The sequence below is a fragment of the Phoenix dactylifera genome, chromosome 3 (assembly GCF_051530095.1).
Source record: "Phoenix dactylifera cultivar Ajwa chromosome 3, Ajwa_hap1_PhDact_Kaust_v1.1, whole genome shotgun sequence".
NCBI lineage: Eukaryota > Viridiplantae > Streptophyta > Magnoliopsida > Arecales > Arecaceae > Phoenix > Phoenix dactylifera.
The window spans coordinates 44,284,745-44,312,002 of record NC_143192.1 but is presented as its reverse complement, the minus strand read 5'-3'; the positions used below and the strand labels follow the sequence as shown (position 1 = coordinate 44,312,002).

The 27,258-nt window shown below is 38.4% G+C and overlaps 1 protein-coding gene across 4 annotated transcripts in view; it reads left to right on the top strand.

Moving 5' to 3' along the window:
- Positions 1-1,612: 1,612 nt before the first annotated feature.
- Positions 1,613-27,258, top strand: part of LOC103717369 (serine/threonine-protein kinase BLUS1-like) — a 38,021-nt gene continuing 12,375 nt past the window's right edge. The window contains exons 1-12 of one of the 4 annotated variants that reach the window (XM_008805723.5): positions 1,613-2,181; positions 10,927-11,181; positions 11,271-11,395; positions 11,526-11,570; positions 12,832-12,913; positions 14,688-14,756; positions 14,956-15,126; positions 15,219-15,284; positions 20,451-20,519; positions 20,679-20,750; positions 20,896-20,957; positions 25,417-25,698. In XM_008805723.5, coding sequence (XP_008803945.1) covers positions 2,008-2,181; positions 10,927-11,181; positions 11,271-11,395; positions 11,526-11,570; positions 12,832-12,913; positions 14,688-14,756; positions 14,956-15,126; positions 15,219-15,284; positions 20,451-20,519; positions 20,679-20,750; positions 20,896-20,957; positions 25,417-25,698 — 1,472 coding nt within the window. In that variant the 5' untranslated portion in view covers positions 1,613-2,007. Of the gene's footprint in view, positions 2,182-7,531; positions 7,596-10,926; positions 11,182-11,270; positions 11,396-11,525; positions 11,571-12,831; positions 12,914-14,687; positions 14,757-14,955; positions 15,127-15,218; positions 15,285-20,450; positions 20,520-20,678; positions 20,751-20,895; positions 20,958-25,416; positions 25,699-27,258 lie in introns of those variants that run through there. The other 3 variants (XR_003387558.3, XM_008805724.5, XM_088718585.1) reach the window with 3 other exon arrangements.

Below are 27,258 nucleotides of genomic sequence, written 5' to 3'. Positions count from 1 at the left end.
AGAAACTCCTTTTACCGAAGAATGTCTAGTGGAGACCCTTCAATTCCCAAGTCAAACGAATTCTCAAGGAATAGTGCAGATGTTGTAAGAGTGGCAGAATGGCAATACAAGGACGTAAGAGGGCCTGAGAGCACTTACCTAAAGGATTCTTTAGGAAAGGTTTATATAGATGAGTGTCAGTGCTCATTGCTGGAGAGTTTGGGAGCACGAATCAGTCATTTTTGGTAATTGATTGCACGTTCCGAAGATAATGTGCGAGTATTTTGCTCGCGCATCATGATCCGCACATCTCATTCATTTGTTATGTAGTTGTGAAAACTGTTTACAATCGTGGCTGAGGTGTCGCAAGTTGGAGGAAGAGTTTAAAATTCAAAGAACTCATTGCACGCTTTTGGGATCGGCCATATGGCTGGTTTTAACAGGTTGCCCAGAGGTGTAGTAAATTCCAAGGCTATCAGTACTTGTTAATGTAAAAGATACCAAATCAAATAGCATGCACATAGTAGCCCTTGTAGCTTGAGAAATTTCTCAAGCCAACTAACATAATCGCCTAACCTGCCGAAATGATGTAACCATTGGGCATGACCATCTCAATCTTTAAAAGAAAAATCAAACAAAAATATCCAGTGTGGTTGCAAGAATAAGCTTGAACAAACATCGGCATGTTGCCAGGCTAACAATGCCATGCCACCACCATCCTTTTGGTTTTGGGCTCACGGATTGTATGGCTCCACATCAAATCCGACCTGAAAATAGCAAAGGCAAGAAACTCCTTTTGCTAGAGAATGTCCAATGGAGACCTTTCAATGCCCAAGTCAAATAGATTCTCATGGCTCAAGAGCACTTACCTAAAAGATTCCTTAGGACAAATTTATATAGACGAGAGTCTATGCCCATCGCCGGAGAATTTGGGAGTGTGAATCGGTTATTTTTGGTAACTAATTGCACACTCTAAAGATCATGTGCGAGTATTTCATCTGCGCATCATGTTCTGCACATTTCACTCATTCATTATGTGGTTATAAAAACCGTTCACAATCGTGGCCAAAGTATCGCCAACTAAAGAAAGAGTTTAAAATTTAAAGAACTCCGCACGCTTTTGGGATCGACCATATGACTGGCTGTGTAGAAGGCTTCATGGTAAATTTTGCTTGATCAGTCCGCTATGCCGGTTGCAGTCAACTTGGGAGCTATCGGTACTTGTTGATGTGAAAATTACCAAATCAAACAACATGCACATACCAAATCACAAGCCGGCTTGCATAATCGCGTAACCTGCCGAAATGATGCGACCATCGGGCAGGACAATCTCAATCTTTGAAAGAAAAATCAAACAAAAAATATCCCGCGTGGTCGCAAGAACAAGGCTGAGCAAAAACCGGCATGTTGCAGGGTCACAATGCCGTGCCACCACTCCCCTTTTGGTTTTGGGCTCACGGGTTGTACGGCTTCAGATCAGATCCATCGGAGGCTCAAAAGAACTGATCTCCGCTGTTCGTACTTCGTACTCCGGACCCCAATCCGTGGTACCCCCCGTCCCTCGTTCGCAAACGCTTGCCTCGTAACGCCCCTCGGAAGTAAGTAAGTAACCCATCCCTCCCCTCCCCACCGACACGTCCCCGATATATCAGCTTTTGCGAAAACTCCGAGCGGAGATTTCTGGGCTCCCCCGGGCCCCACTCGCCCCTCCTTGCCGTGCCGGCACGTACGGCCCCTCTCCCCGATCCCCTCCCCGCCACGTCAGCTCTCGGCATCCGGCTCCCAGCCCCACCCCAGCCCACCCTACCTCCCCTTCTAATCTCGCCTCCCCCACCCTCCTCTTTCTTTCTATTTCTTCTTTTTTTTTTTTTGCCCCTTTCCGTCTCCGAAGTTCTCTCCCCCACCGTAAGTGACGGCGGTCAACGGCACTCGCGACATCGAAAGGAGGCCGACGGGAGGGCGGAAGCGAGGTCTCCGGCGGGGGGATTTCGAGGATTCCGGTTCTGGCGGCGGCCGGAGGAAGGGGAGATGGGAAAGAATGGAAGCGTGAAGAAGAGCTACTCGGTGTCGCCGGCGGATTATAAGCTCCTTGAGGAGGTTGGGTACGGCGCGAGCGCGACGGTTTATAAGGCGATCTATATACCGTACAACGAGATCGTCGCCGTCAAGTGCCTAGATCTCGACCGCTGCAACAGTAATCTCGTGGGTCTCTCTATCCCTTGTCTTTTAGACTTTGGTTGCTGTTGTTATGATTCCTAGGGTTTTGGACTCTTCTTTTGCTGGTTATGGTTGTTGTTTTGTTATTTGGGATTGGTGAGGGTAGCGGTTGGAGTTGCTTAGATCGGGAGACGGAGGGCGGGTTCTTGGTTTGGATGGTACGGGTTGAGGAATTTGAGTTGTTCAGATGGCGTTCTTGCGGCTTTGCTTGCAAGATTTCATCTTTCTTGTTCAGATGTCGTTCTTGCCGTTTTGCTTACCAAGATTTCATATTTCTTGGTGGTTGGTCTTCTGCTGATGAATAGGGCAATCGGGATCGTCTCCCATTATTTCGATGGATGTTATCTGGATTGGCTCTCTGATTTTGCTTCATGTTGACCTTTGATTGTGATTTTGTGACTCCATCTAATCGTGATATGACCTTGAATTGCATAATTGTTGATGCAATTCTGCTCCCTTCTTTCTATTTTGTGGGCACTTAGTGCTGTTTTTGAATGGATTTGAAGTTTTACTGGTTCACGCTTCTTTGCATGCTTCAACAGTGCTTATCTGTATAGAAACAGGAAGAATAAGTATTCATTTTGTAAATCAATACTAATTCAGGTTAATATGTAATGGTGCTGTTAGATTGCTGCGAGATATTCGCAGTTAACAAACTCCTGAGATGCTCGAATCTGCACTCGTTTCCCAAGCACTCGAATCTGCATCCATACTTGCTCCTGATATTGGCAGCTAAGGTAGAACCTGAATAGTGCAATCTTATCAATTCTAAATAAGGATAATCTTGCTGCTGACTCAGGCTGCAAATTTCTACCCCTCCTCGGTACTGTTCTTTCTGTTTCATTTCTTTCTCTCCTTTGTGCATAAGGCTCTCAAGCCTGAATTGTAGGTTTATGATTCCATTGTAATAAATTTAAATATCACACTATAAAGATCTTGCTTTATGGCCAGTTCTTATCTAGGTCCATCGTGTAAATCTGATCTCACTACTTTAGCTAAAGTTTCTCTAGGAGTGTCTCCTATCTTTCTTATAATTTGTTGTATAAGAAGTCATCATGCTTGGTAGACTTTAAATGGTAAAGTTAGAATTCATTGGATGCCTCGAAAAAGTGTTTGAGGAACTTCAATATCTGCTTTGATTCTCAGTGATTATTTTCTTGAAAATTTGATGTTGCCGTATCCTACTGTATTCATTATAACCTGATTGTCATGCTATAAAACAATAATATTATTAAGCGCATATAATTGCTTCGTTCCAAAAAAGATATATAATATTCCATAACTGAATCACATGACGGGCACAATGCAGTTTAACGTAGTACATATCTGTAAGTTACCAAATGATCACGAAGACTTTGTTTGTATAGGTTTTTAAGATACTTCAAGAAGTGTTTGATCAGTATCTGATGTTAGTAACATGGACCTAAATAGTTGGGGCATATGGTTATTTTTGTTCTCTTGTTTAGTATGCTGCTTATCTGTTTGAGCTGTGCTAGCATCAGCAATATTTTGGTTTACTGCCTGGCTCAGTCATTTTGAGTGTGATACCATGCCACAGTTACTTGAGGAACATAGGTAGTCAAGCTGTTATTTTTGTTGCATGAGTCATTTTGGCAATCTACTAGAGTGATATGCATTAATAACAGCTTCACATTAAGTGACTGCATAACGTGCAGTTCCATTATGTGATCTTACATCCTAAAGCATGGTACACACAACATTTGACACTGCTTGATGCTAGGTTGAATAAGACAACGATACTGTAATCAATGAAAAGAATAAGTATGGGAGCCCATGTAACTTCACAACTAGATCAATATTGCTAAAGTGTACTGAAGTAAACAATGGATGCCATATTGTGGTAATATTGCAAAATGGAATGAGTTCAAATGTCAATTCTTTTGGTTTTGTTATTGGAACTATTTGACCTTATGACCTAGATGGCATTTCTTTCAGATTACAGAAGGGTATATATTCAGAGAAGTTAATGCCAATTGTTATGTTTTAGAGGTTTGGCTGCATGTTTTTTGAATTTTGACATGCCAATGATTTAAATAGAAAAATTAAATCTTGCATATAAAGTCATTATTTGAGGGGAATAGCTATTATGCTTTGGTCAAATTTATATTTCTTTGGTGAAGAAGCATAAAAAGAAAAAAATATGTTAACCGTCGATATGCTAAATTGTTTTTGACACTTGCTTCAGAACATGGATCCCTAAGTAAGGACAATAAGAGTTCCTGGTCAAAATTGCATGTGCTTGCAAGAAAAGCATCAATTACATGGTTATTAGTTGTCCTAGAGCTGAATTATTAAGACCGATCTTCAATAATAATATATATTGGATATATATGCATTTATAATCAAAATTTGCAATCTTGGTACGGGATACCGTGCCTGTTTGATAACGGATCAGTACGATATCATACAGTACCAACCATGGAATGCCGTACCGGCCGGTACGGGCCGGTACCGGAACGGATAAAAAACCGGTATTTTCCGGTTTTTTATCCGAACCGGCCGGTACGGGGACGTACCGGCCGGTACCGACCTCGTATCGGTGCGAACCGGCCCGTACCGGCCGGTACCGGCCTCGTACCGGTGCGAACCGGCCGGTTCGCACCGGTACGATTTTTTTTTTTTTAGAACCACAGCGCCGCGCGTTGTGGTTTTTGAAACCACCGCGTACCGGCCGGACTGGTACCGTACCGGTCCGGCCGGCCACCGGTACGCCGACCGGTACCGGTACGGCGGACCTTGGTACCAACGCTTGATATGTAGAAGCATATCGATATAGTATAGATTCCATGGTCTGCCGTACCGGTCCGAACTGGGACCGGTACCGGATCAGCGTGGAATCCGGTACCGGTAGTTTATTATTGAAGGACCGGTATGGACCGGTACGGGACCGGTATGCCGCCGGTACGGACCAGTACGGGATCGGTTTCGTACCGGTCCGGGCCACCATCGGTATACCGACCGGTACCGGTACGGCGGACCTTGATAGATTCACTATTTTTTATTTTTTGGTTACGGTTATTTTAAGGTTCGAGCATCTTGGAAATGTGATTTTAAGGTTGTTTTAATGTTCTTTTTTATCATATTAATCTTGAATACCATATGATTGCTTGAAGGATGCAATTATTATAAATAAAAATAGGCATGCATTATTTTTAGCTTGAAAATATATATATCAAATAGATTTAAATTGTATAATACATACCGACATCTAATCTCTTGTGGAGTATCTATATTGCTTGTAAACGTCGGGATCTTGTTCATAGTTGGGGCCATGGATTTGACTCCACCTAGATATTTTGCCCACCCATGCATATGATAATTTGCAAGGGTCTCTTACATAGTCGCCTGATATTGATCCTTTGATATTGGAATGGCTATTTCACCCGAGGGAAGGTCATGCAGCGAAATCTAACATTTAGTTGTCCAAAGCTATGGAGGGTAGTAGCTACTCAAATATGACGTCTCTGATGAAGGATACATATAGATTGCATGCTAGTTGTGCAGAATAGTTTGGTATATGATTAGAATTCGAAGACGTCTAGAGTTCCTACTCCTCTTGCTAGTTGAACCGGGCCGAATTGCCTGGTTCACCCCGTACTGAACCGAACCGGTGGAAAATTGAGTTGATTCGGTCCAAAATTTGGAAATCCCTCACCGATTCGGAGCGGAATTGGTGCGAACGGAGCAGTTCGCACTAATTTGAACCAGTTCACCCTCTATCTTTTTAAATGGCTTCATGGTCTATTAAACCGGAGGGAACTGCCCATTCATCCTGTACCGAATTGGTAGCCGACTGGCATGGGTTTCGATACTGGTTCGACGGATCTTGCTTCTTGCTATATCATTAGTTGCAATAGTACTGAATCTTGAACTACCTCAAAAGGCTCGTTCGATGTATGTTATCATATCCTAATGGGATTTACATTGTGTTGTGGTCTGTATCTTGCATGGCACAAGTGAAACGAGGCTCGCTGGTGAATGGACTTAGTCTATGTGACTCCAAAAGTCTTATAAACCCTCAACATGACCACAACTACCTCCCTGGCCATCAGATGCATCATTACTCGGACTGCCATTAGCATCAGTTTCTTTTTCTTTTTGCTATATTGATGAATAACTTTCTTTTCTTAGCCGCTTCTGCCTGATTGAATCTGCTAGGTGGCTCGACCAGGCCCACAACCTTGACTGACCCTACCTTTCTGAGTAGACTTGGTGCCATGGTGACCTCTCCTTAGCATCTCCAAGTGATATCTCTAATTGGAGGTCTCAAACATAGCCTTGGGATCCCGATGGGCTCCCTTTTGACCTTTTTGTTTCTTCTCTTGTCGGGCATCAGCTAATTGTGAATGTGGCATGTGCACTTTATCTATTGCTCTACATTCACCCCAACTTCCTTTTGTTATAATGCTAGTTGGTTGATGAGGTAACCCTGGTTCATTAAGCTCTGGCTATTGCTAAAGCCCATAAACCAATTAATCATGGGATCATCTTCATCGTATTACAAAGTCATTGTAGAGTGAGCTATTAAATTTCAGCTCCACCTCTGTATTGATGCACTTCAATCCAAGCCATAGATTTTAGTTTATGCATACTAAGTCATTCAGTCTCTTCTTTGTCAAGTGGTTTCTCTTTTTGCTGCACATTAAGGTGAAGGTTGACCAGTTGTGCTTGCAGCCACCGGAGAAGATTGTCCATGAGAGAATCTAGATTGTTAATCTCTTGATATTTTTGGATGACAGCCCAAAAGGGAACCACCATTCAATTGTGAAAGCAGTTACGTAAATTTCATATTGGGCACCCTTTAGCATAAAACATTATTAAAATTGGCATCTAACAATACCTAGATTCATATTATCTTTCCTTGCCAAAGTTGTCTTCTCACCAAAACTATGGGCCCTCCCTAAAAACTTTAGGCTATGAGACACACTTGTGGCATAATATCTCTACTTATTTGACAAAGTATTATTTCTAGTAAATGTAACTTATCTCCTCTAGGCATCTAATAACGATAGCAAGGTTAGGTCCATCTTGCGCAAGGCAGTCAGCAGTTCCTCATCCAAGTCTATTCCTGGAACACTATAGTGGAACCTTAGATTTAGGTAGTAGGCCGCGAAGGCATGCAATTGATTTAATTAACAAACAAAGGATTGGACTATCGTATTTTATAAGAATAAACGTGCTTTGAGGATTTACTTGGATTACCTGCTGGATGCTACTTCTTGCCCATTTTGCAATCCCATCTCTCTTATCAAAATGCTCATCAGCATGCTTTATATCTGCTTGCCTGATCTCGATTGCAGCAATCATAATCATAGGATACAAGAAGCCCATCTAGGAGTACCTCTCACCATCATCTGCGCTAAGCACTTGCTATAGAGGTGCGAGTACCTTGTTTACTCTCTTAGCATGCTTTAAAATATGCTTGCTTATTACTAACCTCTTCACATGGCTCCCTTCTGTGCCTGTACGGGCATATCTATTCTCTTGGTCTATATTTATGAACATCTGGTGCAAGCTTCTCAATGAAGCTATTAAGTGCATTACAGTGGGTGGCAGAATGGGGGATGGCTGGCTTCAGTATCTCATCCCGGTCTGCTTTCTCATCAGAACCAACACCTATGTGGTGTTGTATGAATTTATTGATGGTCTGAGTTGTCTTGATCACCTTCTTCACCCGAAGTATCTTGCATACGTGCATCAAAATCAGATTTATGCAGTGGGTGACATGTAATCAAAAAAATGTGTGATCTTCTAATTGTTAGAATATTTTTGATGACCATTGTGGTTCATTATCGGTAACCCACCTGCATGACATGCTGCTCCCTTATCTGATCAATGACTTGCGCCATCATGCTCCACGGTATACTGGCGTGTGCATATTGTCAAGCATCAATTGACTTATGAAAGAATGTATTCTTGTCAATTGTCATAATATGTTAAAAAGTTGTGATGCTTCGTCTGTTGGACATCGTCCAACCATCATTCATTAATGGCTTATAAGTGTTTCACTTGTTCTGATAGAATGCTATCCATCTCTCCACCTCTCCCTTGTTGTTATTAAGCAACTCACTGTAGATATCCTTAGGTTTAGGTGGATCAGCAGCCTGATTGGCTTTTTAGATGGAGTTAATAGGTGTTGCTTGCGGCATTTGCAAGAATGTGGTTGTAGTGGAGCCAAGAAACAAAGTTCTCTACATATCCTTTCTCTTATTCTTGATGAGCATAGATCAATTCTCAGCTGCTTTGAGCCTTTGCTAGGAAGGCATGTGGATTTAAGTTATGAATGGTAGCCTCTGCTGATATGTTTCTGGGCTTGTTTCCTTTCTTGTTGGTAAAAGCCTCAAATGTAGATGCTATTTGGCCATCACCCTTACCGACAACTTCTCTCATTGACTAGCGCCTCCTATAGCCTGAATCTATCCTGGTGGACTTGGAATCAGAATCTCCTTGTATTATGAGGGCCCAAATTATGTCATGTGCCTGGCAACCTCCCTCTGTCATTGATTATTCGAAATGTCCCAGTTGGTAGCCTGAATCTAATCTTCCTCCATGTTATTTGGATCCGATGCCTCATAATTTTTCGGATCTTTAGGGTGATGTGATAGTGGCTCAATTACCCAATAATCAATATCTACATGTTTCTTTGCGTTTTTTTCTTGCCTTCTGTAAAATCATAAAATTGCTTCATCAATTGTCGAATATTTAGTGGACATTTCTTGTATGCGGAAGTTCAATTCAACGGGAAAAGAGAGGGATTGAAGGATCTCCTTGATCGAGGTGGCCACTAATCAAATGCTGCTTCAATCTTGTCAACTCACTCCCACTTCACTTTGCATTGTACCATTTGCACCTCCAATAGTGCAGACTCGAGCATTACACATGCTCTTAGTTAATGTTATCCTTATCCTTCTTCCATCTTAAATTCATTTTTGCAAGTTTGACGACCATATACTATAAACCACCTCACTTGTTACCACGAATTGCATAAAGTCAATCTTCACTTAAAAAAAATAAAAACATTATATATTTTAGATGTAATAGTGACATTTATAATTTGGTTTCATTTAATATATGTGGTAATTTAAAAAATAATGTAAAAACTATGCATATCCTAGAAAATGTCCTAATTATCAACACAGTTTGCCATATTCTTCATGATTTTTAGTTGAGTTAATAATTTTTTGAATTATTAAACTCTTAAAATTTGATAATTTATATTGTAATGCAAAAAATAATTGAATTACTTTAGAAAAGACTTCTAGGGCCCCTTTGGTTAGGGGTAATATGGCATAGAAAAATGAACCCCATGTCAGATTACCGTGTTTGGTACGAAAAGTGGATGAGAGAGGTAGTAAAGTAAATAATAGGTCTTATGTCTATTTTTCTGAGAAAGAAGGTAAAACAAATAGCACCAAGGGATCATATTCGTTTTTCCATGCTAGACTACTGAGTGGGGGTAATTTGAAAATATCATTTCTTGACGGAAATGCCCTCACTTATATTATATTAATATTGTATTAAATATTAATTATATTATATAATTAATATTAATTATATTAATGTATATTACATTAATATCGTATTAATATGTTATAAAATATACTAATATATTGATTAATAATGTTTATAAATAATAATATATTTAATATATTAGTATATTTGTTAATAAATATTACTTTTAATAAATAAGTAAAAAATTTATATTAATTATAAATAAATATAACATAGAATTTATTATTAATTAATAAATTTGTTTATATACCAAAATATACTAAAATTTATTTATAAAAAATATATTTTCTAATATTAAGTCTTGTAAATATATTTTAATATCCGAAATAGCTATATTGACAGTGTTTATGTAAGTGGGCCATAAATGGCTAACAAATTGACTGAAGAAAATGTTATTACTTGAATTGTTATTTAAGTGTATTGTTGGAAATTCGGCAATATTTCCATATAAGATTACCTCTAACCAAACATAGTAATCCTTTTCCGATGCCATTTGCCATAGTAATTTTTTTGACTAACCAAAGGTGATAAAATTTATTTTCCCCCACAATCATTTACCTAGATAAATGATTTCTAGGGATCGTCAGATTACCTCGTAATCTGACATACCTCGACCAAACGAACCCCTAAATTATCTATACAGGATACTGATTTAATAGTTTTTATTTTAAGTATATTCATTATTTTTTAATTAAAAATATTTAACTATAAAAAGTAAAAAAATAGTTTTAATTTTGAATAGTAGAGAACCTGACCAAGGATACTATATATATATATTTATATATATATATTTTCGGTCCACGTGTATGCCTTATTCACTATTTATTCTTGAAGCTTATTTGAATCTAGGCTTAGATCCAAGTACCCAAAACCATGCCTGAATTCTAAAAAATTACTGCCAAATAAATGACAGCAAGTAACATGCATGCCCCCAAACATGCTACCATTTTTTGTTAATTTTGAGTATTATTTATTAACATTATTTTTAAATCAGAAATATATTTTTAATTAAAAAATTATGCATGATTTCTTTTTCAATACACAGATCATCCTTTTATCTGTGACATGTCATGAAATCATGCCAAAATAAGAATGAAGAGGAGGGATGGGAAGGGCATTTATGATCATTTATAATTTTATATCTATTATATTTTTTTATTATTGAAATGGTCATGATAAAAAAGGCATGCTACGCAGGATGACATACGGCGGGAAGCCCAAACAATGAGTTTAATAGACCACCCAAATGTCATAAGGGCCTATTGCTCATTTGTTGTTGGCCATTGCCTTTGGGTGGTCATGCCATTTATGGCGGAAGGTTCATGTTTGCACCTAATGAAGATAGCATATCCAGATGGATTTGAAGAGCATGTTATCGCGTCTATTCTTAAAGAAACACTCAAGGCTTTGGAGTACCTTCATAGACATGGGCATATACATCGTGATGTCAAGGTTAGTTTATCTAGAGAAGAGGGCACATGGTTTTTTTTTGCTGTATTATATTTTCAAATGTTTCACTCAGCACCGACTTCTCACCGCAGGCTGGAAATATCCTTCTTGATACTTCAGGGGTGGTTAAGCTTGGGGACTTCGGTGTTTCAGCTTGCATGTTTGATAAGGGTGATAGGCAACGTTCAAGAAATACTTTCGTAGGAACTCCTTGCTGGTGAGATACAAGATCTCTTGTCAACTTTATTCTCTCTGTAAAGTCATTTTTACAACATAGTGCTATTAAGTTTTCTAGATCATCTAAATTTTTTCATGGCTTAATTCTTCAATAAGCTTTGTTTCTATAGGATGGCTCCAGAGGTCTTGCAGCCAGGAAGTGGATATGATTTCAAGTGAGTACTATCATCTTTCTAAGAACCTAATTCAGATGCTTAATCCAAAAACAATAATTGACCCTGCCGAAATGGTGACTTTATTCAGTGCTAAATACTTCTTCCTTCTAAGATGAAAGAAACTTATTCATCAGCAATCTATGGAGATCTGCACCCCTTGTTTAATTGAACAAAAGGAGCAGAGTTATGCTTCAGAAAGGGTTCATTTCCTTATGTGGTTATAATTAGTAATCCTTATGATGATTATAAGCAGATAACAAAGAGCTTGATTGATATCTAAACAAAGAGCTTCTTTTAGCAAATGTGCAAAATTCAGGACATCAAGGTTCTGTTATTATGTATACTCCTGTACCCCTTTAGTTATTAATTCCTCTGTCTTACATTTTTATCTTTATGGTTGTGTTTCCAAGGAGTTTGGGATTGTATTTCCCTTTTGCTTTTGGTTGATTTTTGTACCTTAAAGATAATGCAAAATTTTATATGAAATCTTATCTCTTTTTTGATCCTTGTACAAGCTCTTTCCAAATCTAGAGGATTTTTGCATGTTCCTTCTCCAGCAGTATGAGCTTAAGCTGGTTGACCAATAAGGTCGGTCCTCCAGTCCACCAATTGCCTTTCAAGAGTCCATTGCAGGCTTAACTCCTGCTCAAATTTCCTTGACCAAATATCAGGCACTAGTTTCTAGTTGGTTGATGGTCAGGTTGACAACTGGCTGTAGGAATTTGGTGAACCTTTTTTTTTCAAGGGGCTCTTTTAAGTAAGTTTTGTCATTATCTGGTTCTGTTTTGATGGGAAAATGCTTATAGTGATGTTCTCAAATGTTTCTAAGTGAAATGCTTCTGCAGATACAGTTAACATTCATATGCTTCTATATACTACAGATTGCTTCTTTTTTTTTTCGTGCTTCCCAGTTTAGCGTTCACACTCCATAAAATTACCTACTGTATTGCCTTTATCTTACATGCTTTTTTGTATTAGTTCATCAAAGCTTGGCTTCTGGTCCTTTAAGCTTTAGTATAGAAAGGTAGCTGGAACATGCCTTTTCTGTTAAAGTCCTCACCTTGTTTCTGATTGAACCTTTTCTGAGTTATGGCAATTTATTCTATTTTTGTGGTTTTGCCTACTATATTGCTCTAATGCTATGAGAAACGGATATTGACTTTGTGATTTTGAAACTTATAAATAGAGGTTACTATATTCTCAGAAGAACAAATATATAAATGTTTAAGATTGCAGTTGCTAATGCATCGGGTATTTCCAGAGCTGACATATGGTCATTGGGAATAACTGCACTAGAGTTGGCGCATGGACATGCTCCATTTTCAAAATATCCTCCAATGAAGGTATGCTGTTCGAATAATCAGCTAAATATTGTATTGAAACTATACAAGTCACTTACAATTCCCTTTGTTCTGACTAGCAATTAATTTTGATGATAGTTTCTCTAAAGACATTTACGGCTATCACAAAATTTCTTGTGGTTGAGGGGTCTTCTTATGAACATTTCTGCACATTATAAACCATTATTTCTTTTGGCTATTTTTGTCATTTTGTGATAAGTAAGGAAGCATAGATGAGCAAAGGCTCTTTAACTTGATCCTTGACTGCTCCTTGGAAATAAATATTATTCTAGAAAAAAGATTATATAAGGAGTTTTAACACTTGTAACAATTCATGACCTCACCTAAAAAGGTTAGTCAGAAGGTATTATTTGAGTTCTTTGCCCTGTATAAATACCCAAGGATCTTCCCAGCACATAACCGGTATGGTACTAAACACATACCTACATGGTTCCTTGCATTACTCCTCCATTTAAGTCTTGGCATTTTTGTTAGGCTAAGGGTCCAAACCCAACCAAATCCAATCACAAAGATCATGATCAGTCCATGGTCAGCCCTAAATGGGCTTGTTCTACAGTGTCTTCTAGTCTACATGGGCCATAGCCCGGGTCCACTCTGATACCATCTGTAACAATCAGGATCTCATAGAAAAAGGCTAGCGGGAAGATATTATTTGGATTCCTAAGCCCTTATGGGTACCCAAGATCTTCTTAGCACATAACCCATATGGGACTAAACGCATGCTTGCGTAGGTCCTCCCAACACTACTAGTCTACTTGAAGTATGAAGCCATTAGGTACCAATGTTTAAAACTAGCATGTGCTCCGAGATGATACTCAAGATGTGCTCAATATACACTGATGCTCTATATTCACACGCATCAATATTTTTGAGGCGTTAATTTTGCATGATGGCTAAAACCAGCATGCATTGACATTTACAAGAAAAAATTCTCACATGTTTCCTATCGAGCATCTTCTTGAAAACAATAAGATAAACAGATCATTTTGTTCCCTGACAGGTGGCTCAACTCAGAGAAAAAAAGAAAACAAGAAAAAAAAAAATCCATACATTAAATGTCTGAAAGCTCAATTTGTGAAGAATGTGGTGAATTAGTTGGCATCATGACTACAATTTAGCTCCCCAGAAAAGTTCCAGATAAACTTGGGTAATTTCCATTAATAAGCTTGGCTGTCTTAATTCACATTGAAGTATCGAACAATGAATAGCAGGCACCTATACTATGTGATTTCCATTAATAAGTTTTAGTGTCTTAACTGCTTCACATTGAACAATTTGTGAATAAAGTACTGAGCACCTATATTATGTGAATTCCATAGCATAAATCAGGTCAATGCTTCGATATGAACGCATTTTTTCTAATTCCCATAGCTTATAGTTCTCTACATATGTGGAAGTCTTTGTTCCATTAATGCTGTGAATTAAGTCAATTGCTTCTTACTGAATAATGTCTAAGCAACTCGAGGGCTTGTGTGTGGGTGAATCCTGTAATGGAGATCATGTGAAGTCTATTTGATAAAAACATGATTCCTTGTTCCATAGTTTATAGCTCTCCCATTCATAGTCACAAGTCTTTTAAATGCATGTCTAATTTTGGATTAAAGTGGAAGCTTCATGATTATGTTGCAGTCTATCTGCCATGGTTTACATGTTGGTTACAAGTGGGTGCATAAGTTTATAAGTCAAAGACTTAATGATACTAGTTAACGGCAATACCTGAAGCTCTGACATTTGATATTGTTCCACCTAAGTGTAGGTTCTTTTGATGACCCTCCAAAATGCGCCTCCTGGACTTGACTATGATCGTGATAAGAGGTTTTCTAAGGTATTACATGTCTTTTTGGCTAATACATATTTGTGGAGGATATTCACATCTATCACATCATTAATCAGCTTCAAACTATCTTTAAGTGCAATCAATAAGTTGTCGATGAAAATGTTGGCATGCCATGGGCATTTTGTTTTACTGTATAAGCAATCTAGATAAATTACTATTCTAATAAAGGATTTTCAGTTGTAATCAGTCTTTTAAAGAAATGGTTGCAATGTGCTTGGTGAAAGATCAAACAAAGAGGCCAACAGCAGAAAAGTTGTTAAAACATTCATTCTTCAGACATGCTAAGCCTCCAGAGTTGTCAGTGAAAACCATTTTTGCTGACTTGCCGCCACTTGGGGACCGTGTGAAGGCACTCCAGGTAGTCACTTTATGGATGCAGTCTAAGTTTACTGTGTCTTAGTTGTTATTATGTGAAACTGGCATGGTAACATAATTTCTGCTTCTGTGCAGCTTAAAGATGCTGCACAACTTGCTCTTAAGAAAATGCCTTCGGCTGAACAAGAAAAATTATCGCAGGTTGGTCATATTTGCACATGTTAATAATGATAGCAAAAACGTTGATAATGAATCAGGATATTTCTTCTTTCAGTGAATTCTTTTGTATACTGTGGCTAGTTTTCTCTTGTTTAATATTCCTATAATGCAAAGCCTTCATTAACAATAGATGAGTAGGTAATTCACTTCTGTTTAGAAAGAGTTTATGTTTTATGTTTTCTTTCTAAAAACTAACTTGTGAGAGGTCAATGCTCTATAATGAAAAATTGAAAAGTATATCAGGTGAAAAGATACCTATAAATGCAGAATGTTTTGGTTTTCCCCATGGTGAAAGAGGCAAAAAGAACATAGATAAAAGGGTCCTATTTGTCACAGCCTTGCCCCATGCAGCGTGGAGCTGTTTAGGGTGGCAACCCACAGGCACCGGCTGCTGAAATAACAAAACCCTCAGGCCAAAGCCTGGCTAAGGTCCACTCTAGAGCAGTGCAGGGGCCCAAACCTTTCCAACAACAGGACAAATTACCAAGTTTAGTTATGTTTGCTTTCCCAAGCTTCAGGCATGTTTATATGCCATCTACCTTTCTTTGTGAAATTTGCAAACAGGTCGCGGGCTTAGGAGATTGAGGTTATGAGGCATGTTTATATGCCATCTACCTCGCAGTCCCAAGATATTTGGGTAATCAAATATCACCTCATGAATGTGTTTTAATATTAGAAAAATTTAGGATTGCAGATGGGCAGCTTCCCTTAATTCCCTCTCTCTTCCTTCACTCCTAAACTTGTGATATCCCTTCTCATCCATGTTGGAGATATCACACTGACAGAGCAGCAGCACATAAAACCAAGCCCTATAGCTCCTTGTGCCTCCATTGCCATCCAACTGACACTGGAGATGAGGGGTGGAGTGTGCAATTGGGAACTCCAAAAGCATGGACATGGTGCTTCAGTTCTTCGTTTAGTCCTTTCTTTTTGTCTAGGTAAGGATATTGGCAAAAGCAAAACAAGCTCAACAATGAGCATGCTAGCTTGTTAAGTTGATGCCTTACCCTGTACAGCCATAAGAAAGAGAAAAAAAGGAGACTTCCAACCTCTTGGAGCAAGGTCTGTCGTACAAACCCATAATGTATTGTATTAGAAAGCTATCGGTACAGTACCGAGGTTCGGTTTGGTATATGAGTCGTACCATACTATATTGACTTGCATTGCCCGATTTCTAACAGTACTGTGATAATAAGTGAGAAAAAAGGTCAAAATTTTGTCCTAATATGGGGTGCATACTGTACTGTACCAAATTGGTAATATAGCAGTGCGGTACCCGGTACCAAGATTATGGATCTTGTCTTGGAGCATTGATGTAGAACATCTTGCTATTTCTTTCACCTCATCAGAACATGCAATTTATTGTCTTGATTGGTCCTTGAAAATGGGTAACTGTAAGTATGGATAAAGATATAGCTTGACCTTGCGTATAAACCTCACAAAGAGGGAAAGAAAATAGAAAAAACCCACTACCGAACATAGTATATAGTATGCAGGGAGGATGCTAAATCTTGGCCTAAACTCAGTCAAGATACCAAAGGTTCCTCTAAGCAAGGATCGTCGAACCAGGCCATACCATTCGGTTCAGGTCGAACCAGACCGTATCGCCCAGTTCAGGCCGAACCGAGTCGACCCGGTCATAGATCAGGTCGGTTCGCTATAGAAAAATGGTTCCGGCCTCCTAGGGGCCGAAACTTCAATAATACCGCCCGGAACCGGATGGTTCCATCCAGTTCGACTCGGACTCGGTGCGAACCGATCTGAGTTGGGGGCCAGCGGCCCGCTATGGCGTGGCATCAGCATTAAAAGCCGAACACCACTGAAGAGGAAGGCCGAAGAAGGCCTTTCCATTTCCCAAAGATCAGGTACCGATTTTCTCTTTCCAAAAAAATTACAAACAACACTGATTTAGGCTATCAGAAGGAAGAGTCAATGCTAAATAAGGTGTGCTTCCTTTTTTCTATCTTTCTTTTTCTTTTTTGTGGGGACCTTAAAAAAAAGCTTAATAATTGCAAAATAAGATAAGATCATGCCAAATTTTTTGATTTGGGCTTGATTTTTTTATATGTTGTAGATCTATGGACGATGTATATGCTGACATAAAATTTTTTAATTTTTGGATTATATATAATTTTTTAAAATTATAAATATATTTTCGGATTAAAAAAGATATTTTTTAAAAAATAAAATTTTTAAAAAATAAAATCAGAAATGTATTTAGAGGCATGCAGGCTACTCTATATAAAAAATTTGGTGTCCATTCATTCAAGTTTTGATGCGATCATGCGCACAGTAGCTTAGGCCTAAATTTGAAAAAAAATTGAGAAATAAGTAACCTTTTATGCATGCCCGAGGGCCTAGAAAAATATATATAGTATCCATTATTGGGTTCTAAATGGGTTTGAGCTGAAATTAATTTTTTAAAATATTATTATTTAAAAATTATTTTAAATATAAAAATAGTTTAAAATATATAATTAATATCAAAATTATAAAAAATTAGTAATACGTATTGCATAATTTTACGCATTCCTGCAACTAATCAGCCATAACCGTAGAAAAGTCAGTCACCACATGACTCCTTGTCCGAGGCATCCTTTCAAAGACATAATTGAGAGATGCTCGGATGAGGCTACTATGCTATCCGGTCAACTCAGTCAGAAAGGCGACATAACCAGACAGAGAGGCATGAAGAGTAAGAAGGTAATTGCCCAGTAGACCAAAAAAGAAAAACAAAAGGCACCTGCAACCCCAATGGAGAGTGTCGAGAAGTCTTGGAGCAGCATCGATGATAGTTCTGGTGGTCATGGATCTGTTGGCCATGAAGGGAGTGGAGGACAGGAGGCCACTATTTATGAGACAACCGCAGGTTGGTTTTCGATACACTGGTGAGTCCCAGTTTATGCATATTACACAGGATCGGAACCATGGTAGACGATTTGGCAGAGCCCGTGAGGATACGATTGCATATAGGAGATGAGCTCTTCAAGGTCATTCAGAAGGACATGATGCAGCTGCAGATGACTTCGCACATAGAGTCGAATCCATAGACGTATTAGGTTTCAAGTCTTATACTGGATCCTATTATCTGCAGCCACAAGCAGCCTATAATCCATACTGATACCGATATGTATATGGTGCGTCTGAGGCATCTTCTGATGGCTACTATCCTACGCAGCCCGAAGTACCTCACGGGTCGGATTTTGTTGCTAGCATATTCGGATGGGTTTCTCTACTGCCGTATTATCAGCCAGAAGACACCTCTCAGAGCCAGAGCTTTAGCGAGAGATCTGAGAGTATTTATAATCCAACACGCGTTCCTTATGGGATGAACATACAAGACTACGTCGCTGCTTGGATAGAGGGGTGGGTTGATGTGCCTTCTGATTATACTGATGATACGGATATCTACGAGAGGCATCGCCACTCGACCCGATTTTAGATATCATTATGTATGTTTGTTGGACTTTAAAAGTATGTAATTGATTGTATCTTGATTTGAAGATATTTTTTGTTGTTCATTTTATGATTTATATCATTTTAAAGCAATAAGATACATTATTTAGCTTAAACTGGAATCATAGAAACATTAGAAACATCAGAAAAACATCAAGAAAACATCAAAAAAAAATCAAATTAGACTTAAATTTATAGAAAAAGTACGAAAAGAGAGAGAACTCCTCCCCTCCCCCCCTAAAAAAAATTTAGGGCGTGCCAATGCGTGAATAGGCACGACCAACCGGTTCGGTTCAGTCCGAACCATATCAGGCGCCGACCGGTACGGCATTCGGTACCGGTTCAATGATCCTTGGCTCTAGGTGACATCCAATTGGCGGGCACAAAATGGCCTCTTAGCGCCTATACTCTTTCCAAAAGTAGGGAGTTGATGTGATGGTCAGTGTGATGTTACCCTGGTGCTATGAACATTTTTGTAGCCAGAAAAACTTCATGTATAGCAATTGGGTAACTAATTGCATTCTGGCTTGATAATAGAAGGTAGGTAGGAAGTGGTGTGGCTTGCCACCAGTAAGTGAGTGCAACTGCATGTCGGTGCTGATGCCTGGCTCTGGTCGCGTGATGTGCGCCTCGGAGTCTAGTTCATGACATTTCTTGTTACACTTGGCATGCACTGACATTGCCACATGCAAGTACTGTCATGCTGACTTTACTTTGCCAATTTTACATGCTGGTAAGGCGCTGGCACTGCAAGTATTGTGTAGTGTCATGCTGGCTGGAACTTAAAATCCATGAGGGTGAACATGATGACAAAGTCAAATGGCAACAAAATTTGCAAGATGAATTATAATATCTTCAAAGTTCAGGTGCTAATAAAGGTGCGAACTAGTGCAGTTGGTAAAGTCGTTGAGTTTGGTACCACTGACTAGGATTTGAGTCCTACCCTCACCTGGTGTCAACTGGGCTTCCACCCATTCTACTTCTCAAAAAGCATATGTGCTAATATCCAATTTTTGCTGTCTCAATACTAGATCCCTTGATGACACCATGCTGGTATAGTGTTGGTACACCTGATATTGGGGTCGCTTTGGCATCCCAAGACTGGATATGCCCTTGTACCAAGTCTCAATTTGGTACCGGTATAGGGCGGTATGCCTGGTACGGTGAACCACGCATATCCATCCTTAAGCTTCAAGGTATTCAGAGGAGATGACTCCCCATCATGCCTTTAAATTATAAATTGGCACCAGCAGCACATGGAAAAAATTATCATTTCTTAACTTAAACTTCTGCTTATGATGTACTTAAATCTGGAATCACATGCACTTGAGCTGTCTTTTGTCTTGCAAGTATTAGAACATTGCTCATGATAGGCAAACAATTTTAAGTTCGTTGCTGATGGCTTTTGGTAGCTGTTCATCTGATTATTGCTGAAAGAGTAAAATGTGTGAATATTAAAGAACTGAAAAGATCTCCTGGTTCAATAAGGAGTAATATAATTTGAATGCACACAAACATATGTGGACGCACACGTGCACACACATACTGTATAAGATCACATGGATGATAACTATCAAAAGAAACAGAAAGGATGATTTTATATTTTAATTCCGGATATAGAGAAGAGTCAATCCAGCCATGCTTATAGTTTTATCATTTTATTTTCTAATGTACTACTTGATCCTTTAACAGAGTGAGTATCAAAGAGGTGTTAGTGCATGGAACTTTGATATTGAAGATTTGAAGGCCCAAGCATCACTGGTATCACCGTAACCTGTTTCCTTTTTAAATGCCAGAACATCTACTTCCATTAGTCAATTCATTTTGAAATTTATTTCTTCTTTAGGTTCCTTTTTTCCCAAATTGCTACTTCTCTTTGTTTCTTAGGACTGTCATTCATTTTCTGGAATTCTTTTATAGATTCAAGATGATGAGGACTTTCCGGAAATGAAGGAAGATGACGAGAGCATGAGACTGTTTGTTAACAATAAGGTTTGCGTTGCCAATTTCAACTTTAGGTTATATCTTGCATACTGTATTCAGCATATTATTAATATTTTTATCTCTTTTAGGTGAACTCTGTTTCCTCTTGTCCTTCCAGAAAATTCACTTGTAAACACTTCACTGTCATTGGCAGGTTCCATCTACTTCCACATCTAATCTGGGGAAGTCAGTATTTACTGATGAAGTCATTTGTAGGTGAGTCATCCTGTGGTCCTATATTTAATTCCCGACCCTGGTATCTAAATTGCTTCTTGGATTATGATTTTGGTTTCTTGAAGAAACATATCATATCTAAAGTCTATTGGATTGGTGGGATCACAGGTTGCTTCAGAGTTCATACATGAAAAATTCTCTCACATGTTTTTTTCTTGCTCCTGTTTAATTAAAATCTTTGTTTCTCCCAAGTAACAATCACATATCTGGGTTCGCATGCTTGTGTTTGAATTCTCTGTGAAACATGGTTATAATTGTATGCTTCTAGTTAAGTATCTAGGCTGATATTCTAAAAATACTTAGTGAAAAATGAATTCTAACGTTCTGTACTGGCACTGTCTTACAAAGCAAAAATTGTTTTACCTTTGGATCAACTAGGATCTATGCCGGTCAATCAGGCACCTAAACAAAACAGTAGTTATCATTTCTATCATACAGTTTTGTCAAGCGAGAAATGTTTGGGACTGCTTGTTTTCAGTTGCTGCAGCTTTCCAAAATTGTAGATTCGTGGTTATGACAATTAGATTTTGAGAGAGAAACATATCCAGTCTTTTCTAAACTTGCTTAAAGTGTCAGAATCTTCGCAAGTGCCAATGTAAGTATAGTGACATGATTGTCAAAGGTCAAAGCGTCTAGAAGAATTTGATTCAAACTTGAGAAAAGCCTTAAATGGTGACACTCTTAGTTCATAGATATTTCTATGTAAATCTGTGGAGATACACAAGGATCGCTGTGCTGGTACTGAGGCTTATACTAGTTGCATGGTGGATGGTGTGGTATGCCCTTGTGCCGCTCCACGCCGGGCCCGTACCGACACAACAAAGAGGACAGGGGAGAAGGAGAACGGGAGAGATGAAAAAAGAGGGGGGGGAGGGAGAGAGAGGGAGAAGGCTAGCGGAACGCGGCCCGACATGGTAGAGAGGGTGGGGGAGAGGGAGAATGGGAGAGAGGAAGGGAGGGAGGGAAGGGTGGCGGACGGCCAGCAAAGGGCCGCAGAGGGGCAGAGGAGGGGCTTTGCCCTTCAGTTCTCTTGTTTCGTTCGAAATGGGGATCCTAGAGGGGGGCCCCCTTTTTTAATTTGAATTATTTATATGAAGTTGGCAACCCCTTTGCCGACTTTACTTAATTTTTTCAAAATAAAAAACCCTCCATAAATAAGTCAAAATAAAAAAGGGGCCTCTTCCGAGACTCCTGTTTCACCATAGGATGGAGCCCCTCTTCCGCCCTTCCGCACCCCTCCCTGGCCCTTCGTGGCCCTCTGCCGGCCTCCACCGACCGTTGGCCACCCTCCTCTCTTCTTCCCTCTCCCTCTCCCTCTCCCTCCCTCCCCCCTTCTCTCTCTTTTCCTCTCTTTCCTTCTCCCTCTCCCCCTCCTTCGTTGGTTTCTCGATTTGAAGCCAAAATATCTCGGTTCGTTGCTGGTACAGCTCGGTACACCTCGAATCGGGCGGTTTGGGATGGTTCTGCTGGCCTTGGATGCATATTTAATGTTTAATATGTAGGTCCAGCTGCTAACTGATTGAGAACTAGGTAGATTATTAAGATAAATATGGGTCGCCGACCCCATTGTATTTACTAAACTTCGGTATTGTCGAACCCTTCCGGCAGAGCTACATCTGGATGTTGGCAAAAATCCTTGAATCTCAGTTTCCTCCCGTATTGGTCCTAGTCAGTGACTAAGATGTTCCGACTCTCCTTCTATAGAGTTGTTCTTTCTACTTTTTATTGAAAAGAAGTCGTCCCCTTTTTAAGCCTGAGTTGCTCTAGCATATTATGGTTTTCTAATGTAACATGGGCAAGGATTGTCACGGTGCACTTATCTTTGCAGCCCTCTAAGCGAAGGATCGTTATATTAATATGAGATGGAATTATGTGGAGGTAAAATGAGTATGATAACATTTTATCAATCTATGTGCTAAATTTTACTGTGAAGGTTGGATAAAGATTCCACCTTATAGATTAGCATAGCTATTGTTTGAGTTTCAAGAATATATGCTACTTGTGCTTGTATTGCAAAAGAGATGTTTAGCGGTTTTGCCCACATGTACAGCATAATTGTTCATTTGAGTTTGTTGTATATATGGATTGTGTGCTAGAATAGATGCATTGTTTTAATTTTTAAACATGCAATCCATATTATGATGCACCTCATTTAGGAGAAGTCCTTTTAATTTTTCATGTCTGATTCTTTGCCTTGATTTTCATAGTGTTCATGATTATCTGAATCTTTGGATCACTGTTTTGAAACCTTTGTCAAGGCTTCTAAGTAGCACTGTGAAATCCAGTAATATGTGCATGATTATCAGAAACAGGCCAGGTCATTTGCTCACCAGTCCAACCCCCAGGTCAATTGGTCAGATCAGAGGCACATTAAAATAAATTAAAATAATTATAGAAAAAATTAGATGTGATGTAAAGAACATTGTAGAACTTATTTTTCTTTAAATGAATTGCATTTTAATTTATTTTCTTTTTTTGCTAAAAATGGAAAATTTTTCATTATTGAAAAATCAAAATAAAGCATCGCTGTTGCCTAAACTAGCTCTTGACTTTATAAGGTCCAGTCTCTTTATTTATTTATTAGCAAAGAGATATGTCTACATAAGTATATTATATCATCAAAATAATCTAGTTGGCATTGTATCTTAGTGCTTGAGAGAGTTTTAATAGTTACAGCAGACCAAGGGTTCAAACCTGAATCTCTGAGATTTTGTGGCGGGAATGTTTTTGAAGGAAAAGGGGGCAGCTGGCCAGGTCACTGAAATATGCCAGGTTGGAAACCTGAATCAGACATAGACACTGGTTGTCAAGTTTCTGATCTAACTGGCTGGTTCAGCTCAAGTATGTCAACACTGAATCTATGGGAGTTCATCCTTGTCATAGATCTCATCAATGTTTCTTTCATTTTAATATTTAGGCTTGCAAGATTCATTGGGCCAGTGCTGAAACAAGTCAATTTTTTGTTGGAAAGTTTATTGGTATCTAACAATAATCTGAGTTTTGTTTGTCCTTTGAGGGCTTCCCATTAATAGCCTCCAGTCATTGATCCAACCTCCAAGACAGCAAGATCTGAGCTGAATTTGTTTCAGTTGATATGTAGCACTTGTAAAGTGCATTTCTGATTATTGACTATTCTTAACCAGCCATAATAATTAAGGTAGGGCTCTGTGCTCATTTTGTTTGCCCTTTCATTCCATATGTGTTTTTCCTTTTATTGAATCAGCTTCCTTTCCAATCTAAATCAATTCGGTTTGGTTTCTTCCATATGGGTTTTAGTTGATAAGAGGAGAATGGAAGACATTTGCATATGCTCTTTGGCTTCTTTCGCTCTCATTTCTTGTTTCCATATCGTTATCTGGAAATTTTATGCTTTCCAAGATGTTGGTTTTAATCTCTTCTGATACCAAATCCCATAAATTTGAGCCTCATTTGCTTACATCTCTTGCTTCGAGTCTTCATTAATCTCTCATAGCCTTTTTAAAGTTGATACTTCTCTGTCGAACCATGTTTGCTTTGATATTCATCTCTTTTGCTCTACCATCTGGAGTGTATGATCTATGATGTCTCTTTCCTCATTTTGGGTCCATATGTTTAAAAGCATAACCCCTTTGTATTTGTGCTATCTCCTTTTATTGCTAGATATATTTGGGTTTCATTACTTGTTTGTTATGTTTTTAGTATCTTTATAAATATGGGCTGTATTGGATCTTATTGCCTCTTACAAGTGAGATAAGATCTTCCCTAATCTTGATATGTATTTCTGCACACTCATTTCTATTAGATGTTTTATTTATTATCAAGGTTTGCAATTTTGTTACTGGACCCCATATTGATACCCAACCGATATGCCCCATACCAAGTGTCAATATGTTGCATAATTCGGCAGTAATACTTGGTATGGAGGGCATACCAGTTCTCAATACCCCTTCGGTGAGATACGATATGCCCTGTACTGGGCAGTATGGTCCGGTATAACAAACCATGCTTATTATCTAGACCTGCATCTCTTTATCTTAGATTTGTATAATCCTAACTAAAAGGCAAAAATTGGAATATTCAGCTCTAGATTTGCAAGGTATCATATGTTGAATTATAACTCTTACCCTAAAAATTCGACTTTTAAGATTAAAATGAGTCTAATCCATTTACCTATAAATTTATTTGGGCTGGTGGAAGAGCATTGCACACATAACTCAAGTCAAGACCATCTGTGGTATGTATTACAGTGTCACTGGACCATAATATACAACATATTTTGCTTCTTATAGTTTGCGTGCCACTGCCTAATTGGCTATAGTAAAGTAAGTTTATTATGCTTTTTAAATCAGCCGTCTTGACTAAGTTTGAACTTTGAAGAAACTATAATTTTACATGTTGTTCATAAAGAATTTTGTTGGTTTTTCCAGAGCAATCAAATTATTGTTGTTTTATCATTTTACAGAGCAAATAACTGCCCTGCACAAGAGTCAGAAACCAGATGCTTAAATACAAAAGATGAAATTCTTGAAACGGATTTAGTGAATTCTAGCAATAAAGCAAAGGTTGATGAATATGAGAAGCGCATAGTGAAAAATGATTTAATTCCATCGACATCAAAGCAGGAGATGGAGCCAAGCTACCGTAAAGGTGAAGTTGGAAAAAGACAGCAAACCTTTAGCGGTCCACTTATGCCTTCTAGTGTGCATGTTAACTCATCAACAGAGAAAGGGCGAACCACTGAAAGGTTCATTTCTCTCATCCTCTTCGAGTTTTATATTCATCACTGGTTGTACTTCGAATTAAACTATAAATAAAATTTTAATTAAATTTTTAGGATTATTTCATAATAGTTTGATTGGATAAATTGTCTTATTCATGTCCATTATTGCTGGACACACAAAGAGATGTTTCTGTTACTAATTTAATTGGTGGGTACTTTGTTTGATGACTGTACTTTAAGTTGTATCAATTATCAAACATATTAGGGAATGCAGTTTGTTCAGAACAGAGAAATATACATCAGATATATACGCTATGTGGTATTTATTAATTATAACATAGTAAGCACAAATTTGCATAATGAATATAAATTGATATAGTGGATTGTAGATCGCTGACCATTTCAGCTAATATGTATCAGGGAATAAGCGAACATCAGGAATTCTGGGAGATATCTGCATTGTGGTTAAAATATAAAATAGAATGAGATCATATGAATAAACAAGGCATCATAATGGATTTGCTGAAAACTAATAGCAATATCAATGATGCCAGAAAGATGAGGTTGTGCTGTTAGATTCTGGGCATGATTATATCATGAACTTGAGCATCATCTGGTTGAATATTTCATGGTTTATAAGGGCCTATAGTCCTCTAAAAATTCTTTCTCATGAATCACTTACAAGCAGTGCCATTGTAAGTGGTTATCATGTCATTGGAGGACATAACGGTGAAATGGATGGCATGCCATCAAATTTGTATCTATTCTGAAGTGGATGGCTGGCATATAAAACCTGGTTAACTTTTTCTAGCTCTGCATGTAACAAACTATGCAGCATTTTGGTCCCATTTCTTTCAAGTTCCAAGTCATTCTCCTTTCTTTTTTTCTGTTATTTTTGGTTTCCCCTCTTTTTGTTTTTTTTTTGCATACATACTCTCCAACATATGCCTTTTTGCATGTATATCCATGAAACTTACTATTTCATTTAACTTTGTTGGGATGCCAGGGAGAGGGTGGGGTGGGAGATGTTGGATTATTGAACTGTTACGTGGTAGGAGTATCCAAGTTTCTGGATGCATTATTAATTCAAGTTGTATACATACTGTATGAGAGGATTTGATCTATTTTGATCGTTCCTGACTGTTTTTGTGCTATTGCTTTTCATGATGGTGCGATGCATGTCTGCAACGTTCCAAGTCTTCCTGTTCAAGTTTAGAATTGAAAGTGTAACATTTTATTGTTCTTTCTGGGTGGTTTCCTGGGTTTCTAGGCAGTTGATAGGCCTTAGGATACCCAAGCAACCCCCAACTTGACCATTGTGCATGTATACATACATATATACATACTTAGTTATGTGCGTGCATGCAAGTATGCTTGCATGTCTGCATTTATGGTATAAATATATTTTTTCATATTATACACAAAAACAAACAGATATGGTTTGATAATGAAAAGTGTTTTCATGTAATTTGTTGCTATGAAATGACACCTTGCTAAGAAGGGAGTATGATACATTTGTCTGGAGTGAGAAAAAGTTATAATGTATTAAAAAGGAAAAAAATAAATGTTGAACAAGTTAGTGTA